The sequence below is a fragment of the Bubalus bubalis genome, chromosome 17 (assembly GCF_019923935.1).
Source record: "Bubalus bubalis isolate 160015118507 breed Murrah chromosome 17, NDDB_SH_1, whole genome shotgun sequence".
Lineage (NCBI taxonomy): Eukaryota > Metazoa > Chordata > Mammalia > Artiodactyla > Bovidae > Bubalus > Bubalus bubalis.
This window is the reverse complement of record NC_059173.1, coordinates 18,957,339-18,981,724: the sequence shown is the minus strand read 5'-3', so window position 1 is coordinate 18,981,724 and position 24,386 is coordinate 18,957,339. Positions and strand designations below refer to the sequence as shown.

At 49.9% G+C, this 24,386-nt stretch overlaps 1 protein-coding gene across 10 annotated transcripts in view; it reads left to right on the top strand.

The window, feature by feature from the left end:
* KDM2B (lysine demethylase 2B) overlaps positions 1-24,386 on the top strand; it is a 119,398-nt gene that overhangs the window by 38,652 nt on the left and 56,360 nt on the right. For all 10 annotated transcript variants that reach the window (XM_045163095.1, XM_045163092.1, XM_045163091.1 and 7 more), the window contains 4 exons: positions 940-1,093; positions 8,986-9,101; positions 14,745-14,871; positions 17,168-17,652. In XM_045163095.1, the coding sequence (XP_045019030.1) occupies positions 940-1,093; positions 8,986-9,101; positions 14,745-14,871; positions 17,168-17,652 (882 nt within the window). The remainder of the gene's footprint in view (positions 1-939; positions 1,094-8,985; positions 9,102-14,744; positions 14,872-17,167; positions 17,653-24,386) is intronic.

Genomic DNA, 24,386 nt, shown 5'->3' with positions numbered 1-24,386 from the left:
TCTGTCTACAGGATGCTCCAGGCAAAGATAATGGAATTGGTTGTTACGTCCTTCTCCAGGGATCTTCCCGACCCAGGGATCAAACCCCAGTCTCTTATGTCTCCTGCACTGGGAGGTGGGTTCTTTACCACTCGCACCACCTAGGAAGCATCTTAGGCCACATTAGAACTCCAGATTTGGCTCCCAAGAACCCCCCAGCATTCACTTCCCCCAGCTGTAGTTCCAGCTCTAGCACTGTGACCTTTTAACTTACAAGTCTAGTTGCTGGCACCACCTGCCTCCAAGAACATTTTCCATGAGGGACAGACATCACCCAGGGAAAGGAGGTGAGGCATGTGTTCAGGATGCTCCTGCTGTGTCTGCCCCTGTGTGCCTGTCCATGTGGGAACGGAGGGGTCCCTGCACGGCCGTGGGTGTTCCTTGAGAATATGTGTGTGCCGTCCTGCTCCTCTGGGTCTGCGTGTGCATGTGTTTTAACCAAACGTGTTGGGAGAAATTCTGGTTAGAAAGTCACCCCACTTGGTTCCAGATGTTTTTCTTCCTCCAGAGCGAGTGCAAGCTGGGTTTATTTATTGGGCCATTTTATCCTACAACTTAAGAAATCCCCCTTCCTCTCTTTGCCCCACCTCCCCCCACAAGCCCATGGCTCAGGAGAAAGAATATTCTACCCAGTCTAAGTCTTTCCACCCTGGTGTTTCAGCTGGAATGAAGATTCTCTAAAGGCAGGCAGGGGGCCTCCCAGACCAGCAGCACAGCCCTCCCTGCCCCTCCAGAGACCCTTTGGGGAACCCGGTCCTAGAGGGGTCCCCGGGGATGGGTCCTCCCCCATCCTTTCTGCTCCCAGGCAGGTGGGGCTGTCTCCTGGCTTGTGGCAGAGCCTGGAAGAAATCAGAGACTTTGGCCTGGATCTTTAACCTATTGCTTCCTTTTCCTCCTAAGATTTTTTGGCTGATTCCTCCAACCTTGCACAATTTGGCACTGTATGAGGAGTGGGTGCTGTCAGGCAAACAGAGCGACATCTTCCTGGGAGACCGTGTGGAGCGATGCCAAAGAATTGAGCTGAAACAGGGTTACACGTTTTTCATCCCTTCCGGTAGGTTCCCGCGAGGCTGGCACTGGGCTGTCTCTTAGCAGCCTCCTGTGACCAGAGGTTTAGGCCAGGCGATGGGGTCTCTCTGGGCCTCCCGGCCTTGGGCAGTCTCCAAGAGAAGCAGGCCTCAGGCTGCAGGGGAAAAACAACCTCTCACATTGTACCTGTTTCTTCCTGCCCGAGGGCTAGAATTTTCTCCTGGGAGAAAGCCAGAGCCCTCCCAGTCTGGGGAAGTTTGAATGCCTTTCTCCAAGATGTCCTGCTGAGATTTCTGATAATGAGGATGAGGGTGGTCCTGTGGGGAGGGGAGGGGTGACTTTACCCTTCGGGCTGGGGAGGGGGAAGAGGAGAGTTGGCCCAGGGGAAGGACAGACCCCATGGAAGCCAGGGTAGAGAGGAATGCACCCAGAGTGGCAGCCTCCTTCCTGCAGAATGAGATGAAATGTAATTGGGCTCAAGGTCAATTCCTGCACTTGGACTCTCCCCTTCCCCTTAAAATAATTAGCTCCATAACTACTACAGAAGGCAGTAATTAAGAGCATGGGCCCTGGGGCCAGAATACCCGCCCTAATTCAAATTCCTTCTCTGATGTTTACCAGCTGTGACTTCCTGGAAATAACTTAACCTCTCAGTGCCTCAGTGTTCTCATCTGTAAAATGAGAGACTTGCTGGGTAGTAATGAGGACTGAGTGAGCCAAGACCTGTTTGCCTACAGTTCCTGGGAGATGGGCTGAGGGCTTTTGGCCAGTTATAGGCTGAGTCACTAGTGGATGTGGCCAGGGACCTGGGACCCTTAGGCTGCCTTGGTGGTGGTTTAGTCTTTAAGTTGTGTCCAACTCTTGCAACCCATGGGATTCTCCAGATAAGAATATTGGAGTGGGTTGCCATTTCCTTCTCCATAGGCTGCATTAGTGGAAGCGTTTTACCCCGCATGGGGGAGGTAACAGTCCCACTGGATAGAAGAGTGAGTGAGTCGGTCAGGCCACCTGATTGTGTTCCTTCTGGGTTGTAAATTGGAGGAGAAGTCAACCTGGAGAGAGAGAAAAGAGTCTGGATATCACATCAGGTGAGTTGCAAAGAGTTGCAAAGAGTCGGGCACGACTGAACGACTGAACTGAACTGAGGTAAATTTGAAGGGGCAGTTGGATTGTTTCACCATGGAAGTGAAGATGTATGGTAACGGCCGTCAGCCAGCTGAAGGGTCATCTGGAAGAGGTGTCTCCGAGTAGTGCTGGACTGACTTGCTCTGCTAGGCACTGAGCTCCCCATCACTGGAAGTATACAAGTAGAGGTTATATGCCAAGGAGCCTGCGGAGAATTTGCTGCTGAATGTAAGTGTGGCTCTTAGGGTAGGCATATCCTTTGAGGTCAGTAAGATTCATTGGATGGAGAAGATAGTCACACTGGAGTTTCTGAGAGTTGGACTGGAGTTGGCCTTGGGTCTGCGCCAAGCAGAAGTGTCAACTGAAGGAGGAGTGGTTGTGGCGATAGTTCCTGCCGTGGGCATGTGGGACCTGCATACGTGGGTTCTTCTAGAAAGTTGGGCAGAGATTTCACTGGTCAGTAAATCTGGGATTTGAAGGTGGCAGGGTTTAGTGGGGGTAACTTTGTTGTCAGGGCCCCGGATCCATCTTTGGACCTGCTTGACTTGGGGAGGCTTGGGACCCCTGCTTGAGACAGGAAGGAATTGCACTTGGTGGGCAGTGTTTATGAAGCACACCCTGGCCGGTGTGGTGTGGACGGATGGGAAGGAGGTGGTAATCTGCAGTGGGTTCAGGGCCCCTCTGGGTTCTGGAGGACTGGCCCTGCTAGATTCAAAGGAAGGCTGGTGTGCTCTTGATCTTGCTGTTGTCTTTGTGACTTTGGGTTAATCTTTTCCCTTCTCTGTGCCTCAACTGTCCCATCTCTACAAATGGGGGCAGGGTGAGGCTGAACTCTGGGACCCTCAAGATCCCTCCCAGGACTTCCCTGGTGGTCCAGTGGTTAAGACTCCACCCTTCTACTGCAGGGGGCACAGGTTCAAATGCTGTGTGGTGTGGCCATTAAAAAAAAGATTCCTCCCAACTCTGTCCCCTGAGCGCAGGCCTCCCAGCCTTCCCAGGAAGACAGGCCTTTTCCTCACCGGGTCTTTTGCTGAACTGGGAGGTGGCTCATTGCTTTCCCCCGATCTGGGATGGGAAGGGTGTTAATTTTGATGACTTGGGCAGATTGGAAAAGGTCTCAAGAAGCAGCCATGTAAACCCCAGCTGGGGTATGACTGTGTGTTGAAGGCAGAAAGAGGAGATGTGGCTTTTAACTGCAGCTGGCAGGAATCTGTTTAGATCCCAGCAAAGACTTCTGGCCCTAAGGGTCTTGAGTGAGACGCTAGGATTTTTTTTCCTGGATTTTTTGGGAAGAAAAAAAGAGACAATTGACATTTGTCACCTTCTCGGGGGCAGGGTGTACACGTGGTTCCAGACACTGATTTCATGAACCTTGTAATTTTGCTAAATATGGGCTTTACTTAACCTGTCACCTGTTTGTGCTATTGTTTTATGAAAGGAAGACTATTCTGACACTAAAAAAGATGACTGTACATAATTCCAGAATAAAGAACAGTCACTAGTTTTGAGTCTATGAGACTATACCATCTTCATTTTTCTCGTCTTGTTACCAACCAGTGAAAACTTAAGGGCCAGAGTTTTGGGTCACTGAGCATCTTGGGTCCTCATGGGAGCCCAGGGATTCTTGCTAGCATCATACCCTCTGAAGCGAACACACATCTGAGATTTGTGGTAGCTGGGATGTGGCTTTGGGGAGAGAGGGCCCCGGGGATTCCTGCCGCTGCATGTGTGAGCTATTGGGTGTGGAAAGTGGAGACTCTCACTCTGGCATTTCCCACCCCTGACCTGGGTTTTCACCCTCTTTGTGTGACCTCAGACATGTTCTGCCTCACGCTGGTCTCAGGCCTCGTTCCCCCTCAGCCCTGTGCGAGCTAGTAGATGCTGGTGGGAGAGGAAGATGTCAACTGTAACGATATCTTTGTAAGACTCGGTTGAGCCTTCTTTTGTCTGAGGATGAAAGGGTTGGGTGCTAGCTGTGTTTCAGAGGTGGTGGTTATTCAGACTTCCTTCCTGGGTAGTCCAGGAAAGCTGCGTGGAAGAGGAAGAATGTCGAAGGTGACCGAGGAGTAAGATGACCTGGATAAAGGGGCTGGGGTTTGTCCCGCTGAACTGGCCAGCTCTCAAAGGTGGAGGATGTGGAACTACAATGGCCTCACCAGTCCGCACAGAGTCAGAGTCCAGAGTGGGTTGGGTGTCCCCAAGATTTAACCTGATCATTGGGAGTAAGGAATGTTGGAGTTGGAACTCAGCAGTGGACCTGGTGACATCTTTTTCCTTTCCTTGACCTGGCCCATGTCCAGTTCCCCTTTTGAAGAACTGTAGTTAATAGTAATAAGAACTTAGATTACTGAGTAATGATCCTTTTATGTACATAAGTTCTGTGTGCATAAGGAAACTTCCCCCCACCCCTCCCCCTTTCTATTTTTAATTTTGTTTTTTGACTGTGCTTGGTCTTTGTTGTGGCATGCAGGCTTCTTGAGTTGCAGCACATGGGCTCTCTAGTTGCAGCGCTTGGGCTGAGTTGCCCTACAGCATGTGGGATCTTAGTTCCCTGACCAGGGATCGAATCCTCATCTGCTGTACGGAAGTCCCATTCCACCTGCTTTTTAAAAGTGAAGGTTCCTAAGGTCCAGAGAAGTGAACACACTAGTCCAAGGTCACACAGTTTATAAGTGAAAGGGCAAGATGGGAACCCAGGTGTGTCTGGTTTCAGATCCCACCTGGTTTCCCATCAGCCTGGGGGTCAGCAGGCTTTGGATCTGGTTCCCCTTCTTGGCTCCGTGACTTGGGGATAATTGTGTGCCCATTTAATAGACTTTCTTAAGGGTCCACTTGGTAGCGTGAAAGGTGCTGGGGAGGCCAAGAGACAGACTTCCTCCATCATGAGTACATATCCAGCTAGCTAGCAGTAGGATGGAGGAGCCCAGTACAGGGGCCTGGGAAAGACCCTCCTCAGTCATCTTTGCCTGGTAGTGAAATTCGCAGTAGCTCCAGGCATTTCCTAGACTCAGGCCAGTCTGAGAAAACAGTAACTCACAGCTATTTAACAGTGTTACCTGGCTTGGACCTGAGATGATCCATCTGTAAAATGGGTACAGAGCAGAGAAAGAAGGGCAGTGAAGCAGGCTGAGGTGGAGGGCCTCTGGCAACCCAGAGAATTGCTGCTCAGCTCCAGCCAGTTAGGCCCAGGTGGGAATGGGGCCTGGGTGGGGGGCCATTGTCTCACTTATCAGCAAAGTGTTAGTTGCTCAGTTGTGTCTGACTGTTTGCAACCCCATGGACTGTAGCCCACCAGGCTCCTCTGTCCATGGGATTCTCCCAGGCAAGAATACTGGAGTGGGTTCCCATTTCCTCCTCCAAGGGATTGTCCCAACCCAGGGATTGAACCCAGCTCTCCTGCATTACAGGCAGATTCTTTAAGTTCTGAGCCACCAGGGAAGCCCATTTATCTGGAGTGGAAGCCAATTCAGATAGCCTTGTGAAATTTCCCTATTGTGATAACACAGGCAGGTCAAACTCTACACACCCCTGGTTCTGATGTAGCCCATGGCTTGGTACCAGCGAGGAGGTCCTGGAATAGAGAGGCCATCCTGGCAGCTGCCGTGCCAAGCCCCAGGCCTGGCTCTGAACAGGGTGTTCATGGGTGTTCCTGAAAGCAACAGGCCATGGGCCTCTGGGAGGCACCCTGAGTTTTGTGGACTGTAGACACACCCCTGCAGTAGCCACTGATATAGACAGATGTGGGTCAGGGCCTTTGCATTCCAAATCCTGAGTGGCTGGGCTGTGGGTCACACTCTGTGTGCCCCTTCTGGCCTTCTCGGCCCCTCAGGTCCCAGAGAACACACCTGTCAGTAGGTTTTGTTGGGTTGCCTGCTTTCCTTCCATGACTGGATCTGTCTCCCATTGCCTGGCCTGAATAGCCTTTGTGATTAACTTCATGTTGTTGGAGACTTCTGGCCCGGAAGCAGGAGGTAGATGCCAGCCTCTTGGCATAGTTGCCAGTCTGGGGACACCTGTTCCCTGGTGCTTCCTGTGGTGCAGTGAATGAGTTGCCATCAGGAGGGTGGGTTCAGATGAGACTTCTGAATTTTATTACTTCCCCTCCTTGGTTGTTCAGAGACAATTTATTTTATTAAAAAATTTTTTTTTTGGCTGTGCCACACAGCATGTGGGGTCTTAGTTCCCCGACCAGGAATAGAACCTGAACCCTCTGCAGTGGAAGCATGGAGTCTTAACCACTGAACCTCCAGGGAGGTCCCAGAAACAAGCATTTAAGATGTGAAAAGGGCTGGGGAGAGGGGCTGGGCAGCAACTCTAATCCAAGTAAGGTTGCCTGACCCACCTGGAGGGCACTGGCCTGGAGAGGAGAGAGGAGAGAAGTTTCTAGAACCCCTGGGATATCTGGTAGCACAGATTCCCTGCCCCCCTCCCCCTGCAACAGCATCTCTCACATCAGAGGGATAGCTGTAAGGTAGGTGTGTCTGCCTTTCCAGAAGGGAGAGTCCAGGGCTGATGAACGCAGATTCACGTGGCCGCTGTTCTTTCTGAAGCCCTCGTGATGACCAAGACTGCAGCGAATATCAGCGGTAGTTGCTTACATGGTTTGAGTTCTTACTCACGAGGGAAGCAGTGATCTTCCTCATTTCACACAGGCACGTGGAGGCCAGGAGTGGGGACAGTCAGGTGCCCCAGGCCACATGGTGGATCAGCCCTGGAGACAATCTCCATCTCCGGGCATGAGCTTTCGTAGGGTGGAGGTGCAGCATAGGAAGGGGACCCAGGAATCCTTGTCCCATTTGGGCTTCACCGCACCATGAGCATCTGCCTGAGTCCCGCTGTCCTAGGTCCTAGCCTTGGAAAGTGTTGCTTAAATAATGCTGATGGTGGTAACCACAATCATAATAGATAGCGTGGCTCTGCTTGGTAGAAACAAAAAAATGTACAGTTGAGAAAATCAGCTGAGGCGGAGAGGCTGAAGCAAATGTGGGAACTGTGGCTTTGGAGGCCGCAAGGAGCACAGGAGGGGACAGGGAGGGAGCCCAGGACACACCACAAGGGCACACCTGGCCGGCACAGATGCTGCCAGAGATGCGGGAGGTAACAGCAGATCCAGGTTACATAAAGCCTTCGCCCCCATGCTGTTAGCTGGTGCGTTCCCCTGCCCTCCCTGCCCCGCGCGCCACCAGGTCTGTCCCACCTATTGTCCCCAGCAGGGGAGGGCCAGCCGCCCAGAGCGTCGACACAGATGCCAGCAGTGGCCTTGTAGCCTCCAGCTCTCTTCCCAGGTGGTAATGCTCCCGGCAGCCATGGCCACCCGCCGCTGACCCTGACTCAGGGCTGGCGTGTTCAGCTTGCCGAGGAAGCAGGCTGGATCTGCTCCCACTCAGGGATTGGTGGGGAGGCCTCTGTAATTTTCCTCTGAGCAAATGAGTTAGGCTCCAGGTTGTGGGTAGAAGGCTCAGGATCTCAGGTCACCCGTGTGTCCCCTTTCCCCTCTGCTGATCCTCTGTCTTTCACTGGGAGTCCCCTGTCCTTGCCTTTTTGCCTCTGTCTTGCTTGTTTCTCTCTTTGCCTCCGCTCCTGTGTTTTGCCGGCCTGTCTCCCGGGACTCCCGAGGCCTGTGCTAAGCCCCGATGCAGTGTCTAAAAAACCGAGATGCTTTCACTCACCAGCTGTGACGTCATTCAGCAAGTGACTTACCTTCTCTTAGCCTCAGCTTCAGTATCTGTTAATGAGAGTGGGATATAACACCCCCTCTCCCCCAGCTCTGCGCCGTCCAGTGTGGTAGCTGGGTGCCACAGGGAGGTCTGCTGAGCTCTGAGAACACAGTCTGAGATGGGTTAGTTACTCACTGGAGGAATTAGGCGGCTTGCTTTGTCTCTAGCCATCACGTCATGGGCCAAGCGCAGGGGCTGATTCCTTGGGTTCCAATCCTTACAACTGATTTCACTTTGCTGTGCCTCAGTCTTCTCATCTGTGATTTGGGGATGAATGTTGCATGTACCTTGTAGCGATCTTAGGAGAATTAGATGAGATGAGGCCTGGAATGCCTTCAGACCAGGGCCTGGCCCAGAGGGATCCTTCTCATAACTAGTGCCAGCTTCTGGGCTGGGAGCTCAGGGAGATGAAAAAGCCCTGCTCCAAGCTGTTCAGAAGCTGCAGTCAGACAAGAGAGACTTGTCAGCAGCTGCAGGGCATAGCAGACTCAGAGCTGATATGGGGGGTGCAAGAGACCACCTGGAAATGGGCCATGGGTGATTTTGATGGCAGGAGGTGGCCTCAGGCAGAGGAGGGCATCTGGGTCCTGCAGCTCTATCAAGATGTCAGGAGCCTTAGCTGTGGCCTCGAGCCATCCCTGAGTAATCCTTGACCCCTCCTGAGATGAGGCATCTCTGGAATGATGTGGAAGAGGCTTCAGGCCATATGAGTAGCCTGAGTGAGGGGTTTCAGCTCCCTGACTGGCAGTGGCAGGGGACAGCCTGTCTCTGTTGGCATCTATAGTCGGGTTTTTCATAACACTTTGTCACTGAGGTCTTCAGGACAAGGGGCTGGTCTGCAGCTGCCCCCCTGGCTGGACTTGAGCTAGCCAGGGGTCTTGGCTTGCAGTGGTCCAGTGGGGCTTCAGGTCTGGGTCCTCCAGGACAGCTAGGAGCTCAGCTATCTGCATCACACAGCCTGAACATCCTCGGGTGCTCACCCAGGCCTTCCACGCAATCCTACGTGCGGGCCTAGTGGGGCATTACCACAGGGCCAGCTGCTGACCCTTTCTTTCCGTGCCCTTCCCCACCCCAGGCTGGATCCATGCAGTCTACACTCCTGTAGACTCTCTGGTGTTCGGCGGGAATATCCTGCACAGCTTCAACGTGCCCATGCAGCTGAGGATCTACGAGATCGAGGACAGAACGCGGGTGAGGCGGCTTCCTTTTCTTCTCATGACCGTGCCAGCCCCTGAGCTCTGCCTGGTCCTCGGGGCATACGGGGCGGTCCTTCCAAAGTCCTTCCTGGTTCCTTGTCCCTCCTGAGTTCCCTGCCTCAAGCCAGGTCTTGGTCCTAGTTCTCTGGGGCAGGGGGTGCCCACGAGAGCTTCCACTCAGAGCCCCGGGTGTTTCTGTTCACCTCCAGACCCATGGCACCCAAAACCCCCTTGTTGAAGAGGAAGTATCTCTTGAGAAAGCACCGTAAGATGTCAGGAACTCCGGCTCTTCCTTCTTCCCATGTGTATAAAGGGATGCGAGGGAGTGGGGCAGGGGTGGGGGGTTGGTGGTTCATCGTTGTGCTGGTAGTTTGGAGCGGGGTTAGGATCTTGAGAAGCAGCTCAGATCTTGACCATGAGGGGACCCTGAGGAAGCCAGTATCGATCTGTGAGTCCGCTGGGGGACTGTCCCTGAGCTCCGTCTCAGTGTCTGCTTACTGCTGTTGAGGGGGGGCGCCTTGTCTTCTTGACACAAAGTCTCCCCTACCCCGCGCCCCAGGAGCAGAGTCCAAGCCTCAGACACCTGACCTGGGTCCTCCACTCTGTTCCCATTCCACAAATTTCCTCTGAAAATCTCTGTCCCTTCCATGCCGGAAACAGACGCAGTGTCCCCGGGCATTTGAGACAGGTCTGAGAGTGGGAAACCAGGACACAAAAGGCCTACTTCTTCGTTCTTAACAGTTATTCAAGTGCTTCTTCTGCCTTTTAATTGAGATGTAATCCACACGCACAAAGTGCACCATTCAGTGGCGCTTAGCATGTGCCGATGTTCACAGCCATCACTTCTAATGCAAAGGGGTTTCATCACCCTAAGAAGAAACCCCATCCTCAGTAGCTGTCACTCCCCACTCCCCTCCCCAGCCTCGGGCAGTCACTGGTCTGTTTTCTGTCTCTGCATTTGCCTGTTCTGGATATTTTATGGAAATGGCATCGTATAACCTGTCCTTTTCTGTTTGGCTTCTTTCACCTAGCAGCATCTTCAAGGCTCATCTACAGTTGTGGTATTTGTCAGTGCTTTGTTCCCATGGCTTAATTCTATTTCATTGTATGGGTAGACCACACCCGGCCATCTCAGGCTTTGCCTTGGAAGTGACTTTTGCCCCAGAGAGGGTTCCCATTCACGGACCCTCTCATAGAAGCAGATGCTCTGTGCTCAGGGTTCCTGCCTTTCTTGGTCTTGTTTCCGGGCCTTGGTCTGCGTGGAATCACATGCGTGGGTCAAAGTCTCAGTCACTCTGTGTACACTAACCTTTTTAGTAGTCCCAGTGTTGAGGAGCCTCGTCCACAGGTTCCCTGGAAACCACTCTATGCTGTGTCCATTGGGCAGGTGTGTTCACAAGGGCGAGTGCATATCTTCAGCTTGGTGGGTTTGCTACTGGGATGCCTGGATCCCAGGGGTCCAGCTTTGTGGAATTTCATGCCTCTCTTCTGTTGCCTGCCGACCATCCCTCTCCTGGTTTTGGTGAGGCCAGTCCCAGCCCTGGTCTGGAGGCTGCTGCCCCATGGTGTTCTAGAGAAAGGCACCATTTGGGTGCCAGTGGTCAACTTGTAGTCTGGTTCAAGAGCTGTCTGGGACTCTGGCCAACTGTCCTTTGGCCAGCCCCTAAAGAATGGACCGGTTTGTTTGTGAGCAGACGGGAAGGTGTGGGAGAGCAAAGGAGAAAGAAGTCAAGCACACAACTTTCCAGGCAATTCCTGAAAACCCGAATCAGGCTGGGATATTTCTAACGGCTTCAGCAACTCACTTGTCAGCTGTCCCCGCTCCCCCCGAGGGAATCTGGATCCTACTTCTCTGTGGATTGGGGTCCTGTCGTCATTCTGTTAGGAGCCCAGCTGCCCTCCCCCGTCAGTAGGAGGCGGGAGGGAGGGTAATGGAGTGGAACCCCCAGCGCCATGCTGAGCTGCTGTGGAATATCGCGCCTACATCGGGATGAGCACGGCAGGGCCCCCTCCCCCAAGGCCCACTGTTCCCTGTCTCAGTGGGCATCCCATCTGGTTTCCTGAAGCAGGTGGATGGGCGGGGGGTTGAGGGGGAGAGGCCGGGGGTGGGGTGGGGGGAATGGGGTGCAGGCTGGGCGGGAACCAGCAGCAGGCTGTTTAATCTGCTTTGATTTCTGGTCTTTGGAGAGGGCTTGGCTACAAGGCCCGATTGTTTATGTCTTAGGAGCCAAAGCAGACAAAAGATGCTGGGAAGAGAGCCCTGGAAGCCAGATAAAATGCCAGGGCTGCTCCTCATCAGCTTGCTACAGCTTAATTTTTTATATCCCTGTGAGCTTTCTTAAGAAGGTTATGGCCATTTAAAAATAGTTTTTCGAGAGTCCGAAAACATGGATTTGCTTGGAAACCAAATGACGGGGGCGGGACAGAGGAAACCATCAGTCTCTAAGCCCTGGGGTGTGGGCTTGATTTAGAAAAATCATTTGCCTTTGTGGCCCAAGGTGGGGGACCTCCCCATAGACACCAGGGGAACCCCAATGTTCTCTTATGTTTAGGAAACATGTCTGGCTCTCATGATTTGAATTTTTCTCGTCTGGATGAGAGGTGACCACCCTGCTGCCCATAAAGCAAGCATGAACAGGTGCAGGTGTTCTGGGACTGGGTTTTTCATTTCCTGACCATCTTTCCCCTCTCATTCTAAAGATAAGCAGAGGGGTGAAGAGCTAACCAAAGACTGGATGTGTCGCATGTTTATTATTTGAAGATAGCATCTCAACAACTCTCACTCCATATTTTTAACTCCAGTTGGCTTGATAAAGGATAGGAATGGTCCAATTGATCACTAAACTGCCGTCTCTCATATTTATCTTTCTTTCCCCCGCCCAATGGCTCTAGTGAAAACAGCCTTCTCAGGAAAGGTAATGAATGCCAACATGCCCCATTCCCTCTCAGCTAGCGAATCTATTTGGAAATTGCAGATAATTTATCCTTCCTCCCACCTTTCCCCTACCATTGGATTTTTTTTTTCCATTGACTTCTTTTTTTTTTTTTCCAGGAGAAAAACAATTTTTAAGACACTTCCACCCACCCTCATATTTTAGTTTCTCAAGTCCTTGAGACCTTGGGGTTCTAGATGCACCAAAACATCTTTGGTTCTGATCGCCTGAGGTCACTCAGCTCCAGGAGGAAGGGCTTAGGCCAGGTGCCACTCGAATGGACCTTTGGGAACTCAAACTGACCCCTTGAGACCCGCTGAGAGATTGATTACTCCCCTAGGCTGGGAGCATTGCATGCTTTCTGACTGCCTTGCCTTTCGATGATCAGCTCAATTTGGTGAGGCTCCGAATGTGTCAACAAGTAATGTTGAGCAATCGTGTGTTTAATGTTCCCAGGCATGTGGCTGAAACCTTTTGAAGGCGAAGGGTGGAAGGCGACAACCTGTTTGTAAGTCAATTCTTTGCAAATTTTGTTTCCTGCGGTGCTCTCTTGGAAAAAAAAAATTAAAAAAAAAAAAAAAACCAAACAAACAAAAAAAGTAATTCTTTCATCAGCATTTGTTTTCACCCAGCTGGTTTCCCTTGGGTTCAGCAATGATGAGGGGAGACTTATCCTCCTCTCCGGAACTACAAAACGATTTTTTTCCTAATCTAGAAAGATTCTCAGGTGCCATGGTGCCCATCAGGGCCAAATGGCTCAGATGGTTTCCCAAATTTGAAAAGTCAAAAGCAACTTGAGAGTTTTATCAATCAAGTCAGGAGATGCGAGGGAGGGTCTGAGAAGAGGCAGACCTGCCTGTCCTCAACTTGCTCTGTAGGTTTTGACGATTTGTTTCAAAATCTCTTGGCCCTTGTTCTGGAGTAGGGGTGGGGTGGGGCTGAGAACCACCCCCTCCCCAAACTCCCTTCACAGGAGGCCAGGACAGCCTCAGGCCCAAGAGCTTCTTTCCTTTTCAAACTCTGGAGGACACTGATCGAATGACTGTGAAAAACGATGAATACTCTCCCAGCAATAAAACTGGGGTTCTTGGGAAAGTAAGCTGGAGCCAAGGAAACCACTAAATGATATTCCCAACTCCATGCATCTCCCCAGGAGCTCAAAAGCATGCGGCAGCCAGGATCTCATCCTAAAGCATACCATCCCCCAGAGGCAGGGAGATCAGATGGACCCAGGATGCAAATGGGAGAAGTGGGGACAGGGCCTTGCAGTGGGAAACTGAGTCAGTGGGATCTGGGATGGATGGGAACTGGAACTGGGACTCTCAGAGAGCAGAGAGGGGGCCTTGTCCAGGTGGACATCAAGAGAGGCAGGAAGACCGGATTTTAGGGATGATGGAGTAGATGGAGCATCTAGGTCTGCCTGTATTTGCCTTCCTTCCAGATGTAGAATCTCACCTGCTGGTTGTCAGCAAAGCAAGGTGGGAGAGTGCGATTCCTTGACACCCAATTCCCTGAGTTCCTAGAGGACAGGAGGGGAGAGGAGGGGTCTCTGGCCCCCACACAGGTCCCTGAAGGCTGATGCATGCTCGGTGAGAGGGTCCAGGAGTGAATGTGGACATGCGGGAGCCATGAGTGGTCTCAGAGAAGAGGGCCCAGCTGTGGGAGACGGACCATCTCCCACCACCCTCGCCCTCTCGGGATGTAGTTTCTGGAAGGCTCCTCCATGCCAGGGCCATCAGTGTTATTGCTTCTTTCCCATCTCTTGCTGCCATCTCATCCGTTTAGAGTCCGTGCTGCCAACCATCGGAATCCCCCTGGGGCCCCCGGCCTTTTCACAGCTCTGATGCACCAAACTCTTCAGCACCTATACTTCCTCTCCTGTAAGAAACAGTCAAAAGGGGATCTCCAGCTGGACACCTGCTCCAGACCCGGGGTGTGTGTTCTGCAGTGTTAGGACTGTCCCAGGTCACACTTGGGACTTGTGTCACAGGGAGTCCTCTGTGGAGCTAAGGCTGGCAGTGCCAGGTGTCGTGGGGGAGGCGCAGGAGGTGGGCCCCTCTGAGGCCCCGCCCCTGATGGCAGGAGAGGCCACACCCCTTCCATCCTCATTGGTCCGTCTGTTGTGGCCTCCTCTTGAGTACAGGAGATACTTGACAGCCTATCTACAAATGGGTAAGGTTTGGGGTTTGATTTCTGTTTTTCAAGGCGGGAAGGAGCGGTGGTAGAATCTATGCAAGGATTTTTGAGAATGGGCGAGGAACCTGTGTCTGTGGTAGCTAGAATCAGGCAGGGGCTCGCAGCCGCAGGTACCCGCGCCCTCCGCCGTCAGATCAGGGGACACCTCTGTTTCTCTGCATTTCACCGAAGCACAAAGTGGACCCCGTACAGCTTTCCCTGCGCAAAGCTCGAGGACCTTTGCAATGACGCTCTCACATAGGCCTCTTCCCCGCTCTTCCTCCTCATTCGTGCATGCTGGTATCTTGCCCCTTTCAGCGCTTCCCTCCAGCCCATACCCCCGCCTCCCCGCCCCCCCCCCCCCCCCCCCCCCCGCATTTTTCCTTCACACCATTTGTGCTCTTGCTAAGATGATGAAAATGACTCCCACTCCCAGGAACTCCCCCATACCCCATCCCAGTGCCCTTCTCTCCCGCCTTTCCCCTCTGCCCTCCAGAAGCTGACCTCTGCTCCTGGATCTCTGCTTTCAGGTGCAGCCCAAATTCCGTTACCCCTTCTACTATGAGATGTGCTGGTATGTCTTGGAGAGATACGTGTACTGTATGACCCAGCGGTCCTACCTCACTCAGGAATACCAGAGAGAATCAATGCTTATTGGTGAGTGAGCCTTGCTCGGCTGCCTCAACGGCTCAGCTGCAGCAGAAATAATTTTTTTTTTTTTTTAATTCTCAGCAGTATTATTTTTTTTTTTTCCCATCTCTAGGTCAGTATTTCTATTTATTTATCTTTAAAGATTAATTTTTATTGGGGTACAGTTGCTTTCTGATGTTGTGTTAGTTTCTACTGAATAGCAAAATGAACCAGCTATACATATACATATATCCCCTCCCAGAAGTAATTTTTTTCAGTGGGGCTTTGGGAGTCCTGGGTTCCAGGAATTCTTCTGAGCCAGTGTTATCGGGCAGATTCCTAGAGACTCTTGAGGAGGGGCAGGGAAGTCATCCTTCTTAGCTTCCCACTTGAAATAGTCCTAAGTGAAGGAAATCATGACCTCCAACAGAGTCATCTTGGTGGCCCCCAGGTTTTACTGGTTGATTATACAGAGGTGGGGAGGGGCTAGTCCCCTGGCATGGTTACTGAGACAGGCTCCCCACCAAGCAAAGTTTCCTGATTCTATTTTTTTTAGTCCCTCCCTGGCCACCAACTGATTTTTTTTCTCCCTGCACTAGAGGTTAGATTTTTGTCTATATAGAAACAGTCCTAAGAGATTCAACCAGTTCCCCAAAACCCAGGCCAGTTATAAGCCAGAGGGAGGGGTTGACCAGAGTTGGGGGTGCAAGCTTGGCAGAGCGGTGGGTGGTTTTGACAGAGACAGGGAGGGAGCATTTATAGCTGCAGCTGCAACGCCTTGCCCGGCTGCTATTACTTAAAGGGACATCACACTCCCCCCACAAATGGCTCAGTCCTTGAATCTTGGCTCACAGGCACCCACCGTGAAGTTGTATCTAGCTTGTGACAGCCTCGAAGAGCGATCTGTAGGAAGAATATGCTTCTTCCCCTCAGCCTCTGAGCTGCTACAGTCGAGGGTTTCTTCTGGATGCTAGAGTCACTGTGCCGCACTCACTGCATCTTCCTCATCATGGGATAGAAAAATGGGGTCGGCCCATTTCCTTTAGGGCCTGAACAATTTCTGCTGTGATTTACAAGATGTTTAGATTTGTTTTTTCCCTCTTACTAAACCTCTTCCTTCCTTCCCTTGACTACTGTCCTGACTTCCAGGGGTTTCAGGCCTGACATGTGATGGAGAACCAGTGTTTCAGCTGGTGGGGGAGGTCTTGACTGGGGAGTGCCTTTTAGAAATTCAGTTCTCTCTGGGGTTCTGGGGGGGCGGTTGGTTTCATCCCTGTTAGATGATTCAGGTGCTCAAAAATACCCAGACCTTAACAGGCTCCTCTTGGGGAGCTTCCAGCCTGGTAGCAGATGGGAAATGATCCTGAAGTAGTGTGATGACCTGTATGGTTGCAGTAGCTACATGTTCCCTTGGGGACCAGAGGTGGATTTCGTGGCAGTCCGCAGGACCAGGAAAGAGAGGGTCACCACTCTCACTTGGAAATTTAGGGCCATAGAAGAAAGTTCCTTATTCTGTTCCAGGCTTGAGAGGAAGTGTTAAGGCAACGTTTGGGTCACTGGTACCCACGTTTCTCTTCAATTTTCTTGCCAGTTTCCCTCTACCAAAGAGAAGGGGGGGTATTTGGGGGACACCTCATTTCTTGAGAGCTAATTGTGTGCCAGGAACAATGCTCTGTGATGCCTTATTTAATGCTCACTATGAGTGTTCAAGGGAAGTATTTTGTGCCTATATTTTTTAAAGAGCATTCTTGAGATATAGTTCACATATCATACAATTCACCCTTTTAAATATGTACCATTCAGTGATTTTTAGTGTGTTCTCAGGGTTGTGCAGACACAAGCACGGTCAGTTCTTAGAACATTTTCGTCATCCCCAAAGGCATTCTGTGCCCTTGAGCTACTATGTCCTTTCACCCCAAGCCCGTGACCTCAGTCCTAAGCAACCACGAATCTACTTTCTGTCTTTATGTAGTTTCTTCCTGTTCTGAACTTTGGATATGAATGGAATCATTTAATATGTGCTCATTTTTGCTCTACTTTTTCCCATATTGAAAAATACAGTACCAGGTGTGTTCAGAGAGGTGAGGCAACCTGTCAGGGTACACACAACTGGGGAAAAGCAGAGCTGTGTCTGGCTGATGGCAGCCTTTCTAGGGCCTGAGGGAGGCAGAGGCCATTAGAATGTCAGAAGGAGCTCAGTGTGCAGAGTAAAGGGAGGCACAACGAGTGGGACATCCAGGGACTTCCAGCAGGGAGTTTGGGATGTTCCTCTCTTTCTTGTGACATTCTCCCTCCACGCCTCCTGCCCCGACCCCATTCTTAGATGCCCCAAGAAAGCCCAGCGTAGACGGCTTCTCATCTGATTCCTGGCTGGAGATGGAGGAGGAGTCCTGTGAGCAGCAGCCCCAGGAGGAGAAGGAGGAAGAGGAGGAGGAAGAGGAAGAGGAGGAGGGTGCAGATAAGACCCCCAAAGCATCCACCGATGGCCCTGCCTCACCCACGAGCACCCCGTCCGAGGACCAGGAGGCCCCCGGGAAGAAGCCCAAAGCCCCTGCCATGCAGTTCCTCAAAAGGACTCTGTCAAACGAGTCAGAGGACAGCGTGAAGTCCACCACGATGCCCACCGACTACCCCAAGACGCCCACCGGCTCTCCCGCCACTGAGGTCTCTGCCAAATGGACCCACCTCACCGAGTTTGAACTGAAGGGCCTGAAAGCTCTGGTGGAGAAACTTGAATCCCTCCCGGAGAACAAGAAGTGTGTCCCTGAGGGCATCGAGGACCCCCAGGCCCTCCTGGAGGGTGTGAAGGTGGGCAAAGGGGGTTGCCTTGGGCTGGGCAGCTAAGGAGGGTTGGGCAGGTCTTGTTCAACATACAGATTCTCGAGGGTAGCTCAGCTCCAGGGAGCTTGGGACAGACTGTCCTGGGGGGAATGTCCATGCTTGGAGAGGGACCTTGGGTCCAAACAAGCCCATCTGGGGTGTCCGAGTAGAGGCCACCATTGAGATCCCTGCAAGGGGATCTCATAGTGGAAGTTGGCTCTGCAGTTGACAGTGACCTCTCTCTTAGGACATGTTGAGAATCCCAGCCATTGAGGACAATAGGGTGTCACTACTTAGAGTGTACCAATAGTGCTGTGGTTGGGCTTGGGGACAAACTCCTGACATCATGTTCAGGGAGACTTGCTGCCCTGGGCTGGTTTTTTTTACCGCAGAGGATGCCTCTGTTTCATATGAACAGGTTGTTCATCCTGGTTGTCTCCTAAGTGACCATCTCAGGTGGGCCACCAGGATTGAGAGGTCTCCAAGTAGAGCCTAATTATTATTAATTTTTAAATTTTAAATTAGAAGATAATTACTTTACAGCATTGTGATGGTTTCTGCCATACATCAACATGAATCGGTCATAGGTATACATATGTCCCCTCCCTCTTGAACCTTCCTCCCATCTCTCTCTCACCTCCCTCCCAGAGCCTAATTATTGAGCAAGCTCATTGAGCGCTAGCTGTGTTGGCCACAGGGGAATGGGAAGCAGGCAGGTAAAGAAATCAGGAGGAAATTCCCTGGTGGTCTCCAGGACTTGATGACTTCACCACTGTGGCATGGGTTCAGTCCTTGTTTGGGGAACTGAGATCCTGCAAGCTTTGCGGTATGGCCAAAAAGAAATTGGGAGGCAGGGAATTGAGTGCCTGTGTGTACCCAGGTCATGGGAGTGGGGTAAGGGGACATTCATGGGCAACATCAGGGCCAGGGCTCTGGGACAGTTATGTACAGGGAATTTGAGTTGGGTCTCAGAGATTATATAGAGTTCTTCAGATGAGGAAGGCTGTTCTAGGCAGACTGCAAACATGAAGTGTATTTAAGAAATAGGAAATACACTGGGAGACCTTGTCTGGTAGTAATCATAACATTTGTTGAAAGCTTATGTGTGTGTGTGTGTTAGTTGCTCAGTCATGTCCTACTCTGCGACCCCATGGACTGTAGCCCGCCAGGCTCCTCTGTCCATGGAATTCTCCAGGCAAGAATGCTGGAGTGGGTCACCACTGCCTCCTCCAGGGCATCTTCCCAACAGAGGGATTGAACCCTGGTCTCCTGCATTGCAGGCAGTTTCTTTACCATCTGAGCCACCAAGAAAGCCCTGTTGAAAGCTTACTACCTGCCAGGTAGCAGGGCTCAGCAGGTGGTAGGTACCTGACGAGGAAGTTGACTCAGAGAGGTAAAATGACCTGTTTGCAGGGACAGCTCTGTCACCTATATCTGGACAGTAGGGTCAGGATGAAGCCTTCAGAGTGCCTATGTGGATATCACTGTGTGGAACTGCCTCCTATCTCGGCATTGATAAGGTTTTTGGCTGTGAGGCCTCAGAGGTGTTTGGGCTTCCTTCTCCAATGTCTGATTCTCTAGTGAATCATCTGCCCGCTGGAGTTGAAAACTGAATTCATGTCTCTTGTTTGATGGCTGCAAACTCAACCCAGGATTTGTTAATTAGTTCATTTGTACATTTGTTCACTTAGAAAACATCGTGTCAGATCCTGGGATATAGAAATATTAAGACTGTTCTGCTGCCTTTGAGGTGCTCAGTGATCAGGGGCTGAACTCTTGGGGTCTAGTGGAGGTGAGACCTGGGGCCGTGTCAGGCAGCTTAATAGATGCCACCAGCAGAGGGAGCTGGTGTACAGGATCATTAATTCAGGTATATCTCACTTTATATAGCAGGTTATTCCCTGCAGATGCTGTGATTTCAGATCTTATGACTCTGGGAAATTGCCAAGTAAAAGAACTTTGTGATGAATATCCCCACAAAGCATATCTTTACTTTCAAATAGGTCTTTTTAAAACTGGTTCTTGACTGATTTGGAGGTTGCTTGACCTCTTGAGAGTTTCATGAAAGTACACATATACACACAAAATTTTGCACGCAGTATCAGAGGGTTTTGGACTCCTGAACCCCAGCTTAAGACCCTCTAATCTTGTGGAATGGAGTTTTAGATATTGGGTTTCCTAAAGGAAACCTTAGAATTGTGCATTGTGGCTACTTTTCTCTTCTAAGGTCCTATAAAATGAAAGCAAGGTATTTTCATCAATAATAACATCACTAATAACATTAGAGTTCCAAAATGTTGTAAATGAGTTTAAAAAACACATGTTCATCTGAAAAGGAAGTGTTGTTGTGGAGCCTTTTTTACTTTGTTATGTCCATGTGCAGTGTTGCTAGTTCCTGGTTGGTCAGATTTCTTTCTAGGGATAGGATTCAGCCCCTTGTAGCCCTCACCTGTGCCCTCCTGATGGCCCTCTGAGGCTAGATTCAGCCTAGGCCCCGTGGTAGTGTGAAGGAGGCCTGGGGTAGGAGCTTAGACAAATTTCAAGGAGTCCAGCCTCTTTCCTCCCCAACCCCCACCTTGGGGCTCAGTGGTAGCTTATGATGATGTGTGATAATGAATGGATTTCAATTACTGTGTGCTCCTATAGGTCTTTTTCATATATAAATTCATTTAAACCTCCTAGCAATCCTCTGTGTTACTTTTGTTACCCCCATTTTACAGATGGGAAAATTGAGGTACAGATTAGGTTAAGTAACTTGCTCAAGGCCACATGTACTGCTTGATGGGGAGGTCCATGCACTTACCTACTAGACCATGCTTTGTTTAGCTGCTGTAGAGAAACTGATTCTCTCTCTTCTCAGAGGCCACTCTGAATTTAGGGAGAAGGTCTTAAGGTGACTATTAATGGCATTCTTTACAGAACAGGCAACACATTTGTTTGGTCCTGGGACAAAAACTGTAAATTGGTACTCTTAGGACAAAATCTAGCTTCTAGGGCATGGCATTTGACCTGTGCAGTGTTGAACATATTTTTGTAATTATTTGCCAACATTAACACCCTCCTTCAGTATTCTTGCCTGGAAAATCCCATGGACAGAGGAGCCTGGAAGGTTGCAGTCCATGGGGTCGCTAAGAGTCGGACACGACTGAGCGACTTCACTTTCACTTTTCACTTTCATGCATTGGAGAAGGAAATGGCAACCCGCTCCAGTGTTCTTGCTTGGAGAATCCCAGGGACGGGAGAGCCTGGTGGTCTGCCATCTATAGGGTCGCACAGAGTCGGACACAACTAAGGCGACTTAGCAGCAGCAACAGCCAACATTAAAAAATCAGAAGAGTAAGTGAAAATGAAAAAAAATCAAGAGAGTTATATAAAATATCTTGGCTATCCTGGCTTATGTTTCTGACTGACTCTGAAAGTGAAAGTTAGTCATTCTTTGCGACCCTATTGACAGTAGCAGCAAGAAATGAGTAGCAAGTGATCTTATATACCCCAGTCCCCACCACTCTCTGCTGCCTTCTGAGTGTCGGCTTACCATTAGGCTCACCCATCTCTTTTTGGTATAATCTAGCCAACTTAGCTTATTTATTGACTTAACTTGTCTTCAGAGATATTTATGGTCTTGAGTCTTGTCTGAGGAAAGCCTTTTCAGGCTAAAGAGCTTATAAATTGGGTGGACACATCTCCTTAAAGCCCCAGGAAAATCAGAGCCTCTGTTCTCATCTCTGAGTATTGTGTGGCCTGCATGGGGAAAGTGGACCAATCACCTTTTCCAGAGTAGGGAGAGCTACTTCCGGGCTGTCTGGTCAGGCCATCAGCCCCTCCCAGTCCCTAGAGACCCAGAAGAGATTTTGAACCTAAGACTAGCTTCTAGAATGAGCGTGTTGTCACAGAGGGCGAACAGCTTCTTCCTGGCTGCTCGCTTTAGGTCCTTTTGTTCTCTCTTCTCAGATGCTGGGGTTTCTTTTGCACTGGCTGAGAAATAAAAGTCAGCTCAGGAATGTGGGTTCCAGATAGAATTCTTAGCTGATGCCCCCTGCTCCCACTACTATTGAACGATTTGTGTTTCTCACCAGTGTCGGTTCCCCCTTGATGATTGATCAGTCATGATCTTTGACTTTTGTGGCAAAAAGATGATGTCTTTTCTTCTGTCTCTTTCTCTGAGGCCTCAGAGATGGCTGCTAATGGTGGCTCATGGTAACCAGACCCCCTGGGATTAGAGACACTCCCCAAAGTATTAATATTAATGTCAGTCTCCAGATGGCTAGGTTTTAGCTTTTATCAGAAATTCATTTTTTTTTTCTTTCATTCATAATGTACGTTTTTAAATTGTGGTAACGTATATTTACCGTTTTCATTATTGATTAATTATACTGACTAGATCACCAGCTTAGAATCTTCAAGAAAGAAGATTTACGGTTTTCACCATTTTCAAGTGTACAGTTTAGTGGTGTTAAGTACACTCCCAGTATTGTGCAGCCACCACCTCTGTCTAGTTCAGAACTTTTTCATCACCTTAGGCAGAGCCTTATACCATCAGCAGTCAGGCTCTATTTCCCCCCTCACCCTAACCTGCATTCTGTCTTTATGGACTTATTTATTCTGGATAGTTCACCTGTCTAAGAGTTGTAAGTTGTAGGGAGTTCCCTGGTAGCCTGGTGGTTAGGATTTGAGACTTTCACTGCTGTTGCCTGGGTTTTCAGTCCCTGGTTGGGGAACTGAGATCCTGCAAGCTACATTGCATGGCCAAGGGGAAAAAAAAAGTTTTGAGTATAATATTATAATCTTAAGAGAGTGGTGTTTGTTTTTTTTTTTTAATAAACATTACAGGTTACAGGATAGAAAATGTCTCCTTCCTCAGTTCTGACTTCCTGGAGAATAACTTCTGTTAGTCATCTGCTGAACATACTTTTGGAGCTTTTTCCATCACATCCATGTATATAAACATATATATATATATTTTTAATGGGTTCATACTTGCTTTTTGTCCCTTTAAAGCTTCCTTTTTTGTGTCTGTTTCTTTTTAAAAATATTTATTTTTGTTTGCACCGGGTCTTCGTTACTACACGCAGGCCTTCTCTAGTTGGAGTGAGCAGGGCTTCTCATTGCGGTGGCTTCTCTTGTTGTAGAACATAGGCTCTGGGCTCACTGGCTTCAGTAGTCACAGCACGTGGGCTCAGTGGTTGGGGCTCTGGGCTCCAGAGCACAGGCTCAGCAGTTGTGGCTCACAGGCCTAGTTACTCCAATGCAGGTGGGATAGTCCCAGATCAGGAATTGAACCCCTGTGTCTTCTGCATTGGTTGGTGGATTCTTTACCACTGAGCCACCAGAGGAGCCTGACTCTCTTTTAAGACAATTATTCTGCTAGGGTTGCAGGATATTGGCCTGTGTGCAATGGGAAAATAGGAAATTGGGACATGAAACATGCTTTCCTTTGATTTCTGTTCTTAGCTGTTTGCTGTGTGGTCTTGAGCAAGTCACATCACCTTTCTGTTTACTAGTATGTAAATCTCAGATATTAGACTGAATGTGCTTTGTTCCTCCAGAGCCCAGATTCTGAGGTTCCTTGGCCATTCAGAAATGTGTAACTGATTGAAATCGGAATATCTTCACTATAAAATAAGGATAGTAACAGGGACCTAGGTCACTGAATTATTGTGTGGGACAATGAGGTAATGAGCACCTAGCTCTCTTAGTAAGCCCTCGGAGAAAAATTAGCTATTCTTAGATAGCAGGCAAAGGAGAGTCAGACTGGCTTTGACCAGCTCCCCACCCTTCCCATGCTCTTTCCCTGCCTTTCAGCTTCTCTATCCCTGCTTAAGGGTTAATGATTACCACCTGTATTAGTTTCCTAGCGCTGCTATAAGAAAGTACCACAGACTGGCTCAAACAACAGAAATTGTCTCATGGTTCTGGGAGCTAGAAGTCTGAAATCAAAACTGTGCTTACTCTGAAGCCTCTACGGGAGGATTTTTCCTCATCTCTTCCAGCTTTTCTTGGTTGCTGGCAATCCTTAGAGTTCCTGGGCTTGTAGCTACCTCACTCCAGTCTCTGCCACAGTTTTTACACTGGCAGTCTGTGTTCTCTGTGTGTTTCTGTGTGTCTTTTCTTCTCATAAGGACATCAGTCTGTAGATTAGGTCTCATTCTAATCCATATGACCCATTTTCCAATTAGGTCATACTCTGAAGTTTTACATGCGCTTGAATTTTGAGGGGCAAAGATTCCCTGAAGGAGGAAATGGCAACCCCCGCCTCCAGTATTCTTGCCTGGGAAATCCCATGGACAGAAGAACATGGAGAACTACGGTCCACGGGGTTGCAAAGAGTCAGACATGGCTGACTTGAGTGCATGTGTGTGTGCACACACACATGTGCTGTTCAATTCAGTGCAGTCTTTTTCCCTTTTCTTTCTTGGATTGGCAACCATTAATCAGTGGACAGACTAATTCATAGTGAGATGGGAATTGGCCTGCATGCTGTCCTTCCTTGAAGAGTCCATACTTTCAACTAGAACTCAAGGAGAGAGCTTGAGGCTCCTGATGGGAGAGAAGGAGGGCATATGGGCATTACTCTAAGTAGTTGTAAATGACTTGAAAATAACCAGATGCATTGCAAGCTTGTGAGGACTTGGGCCTAAGTGCGCAGTCACCACTGAGATAGGAGATGGGAGAGTCTTCATTAGATATGTTTTTGCCAGGTGATTCTGCATCTGTCCTTGTTA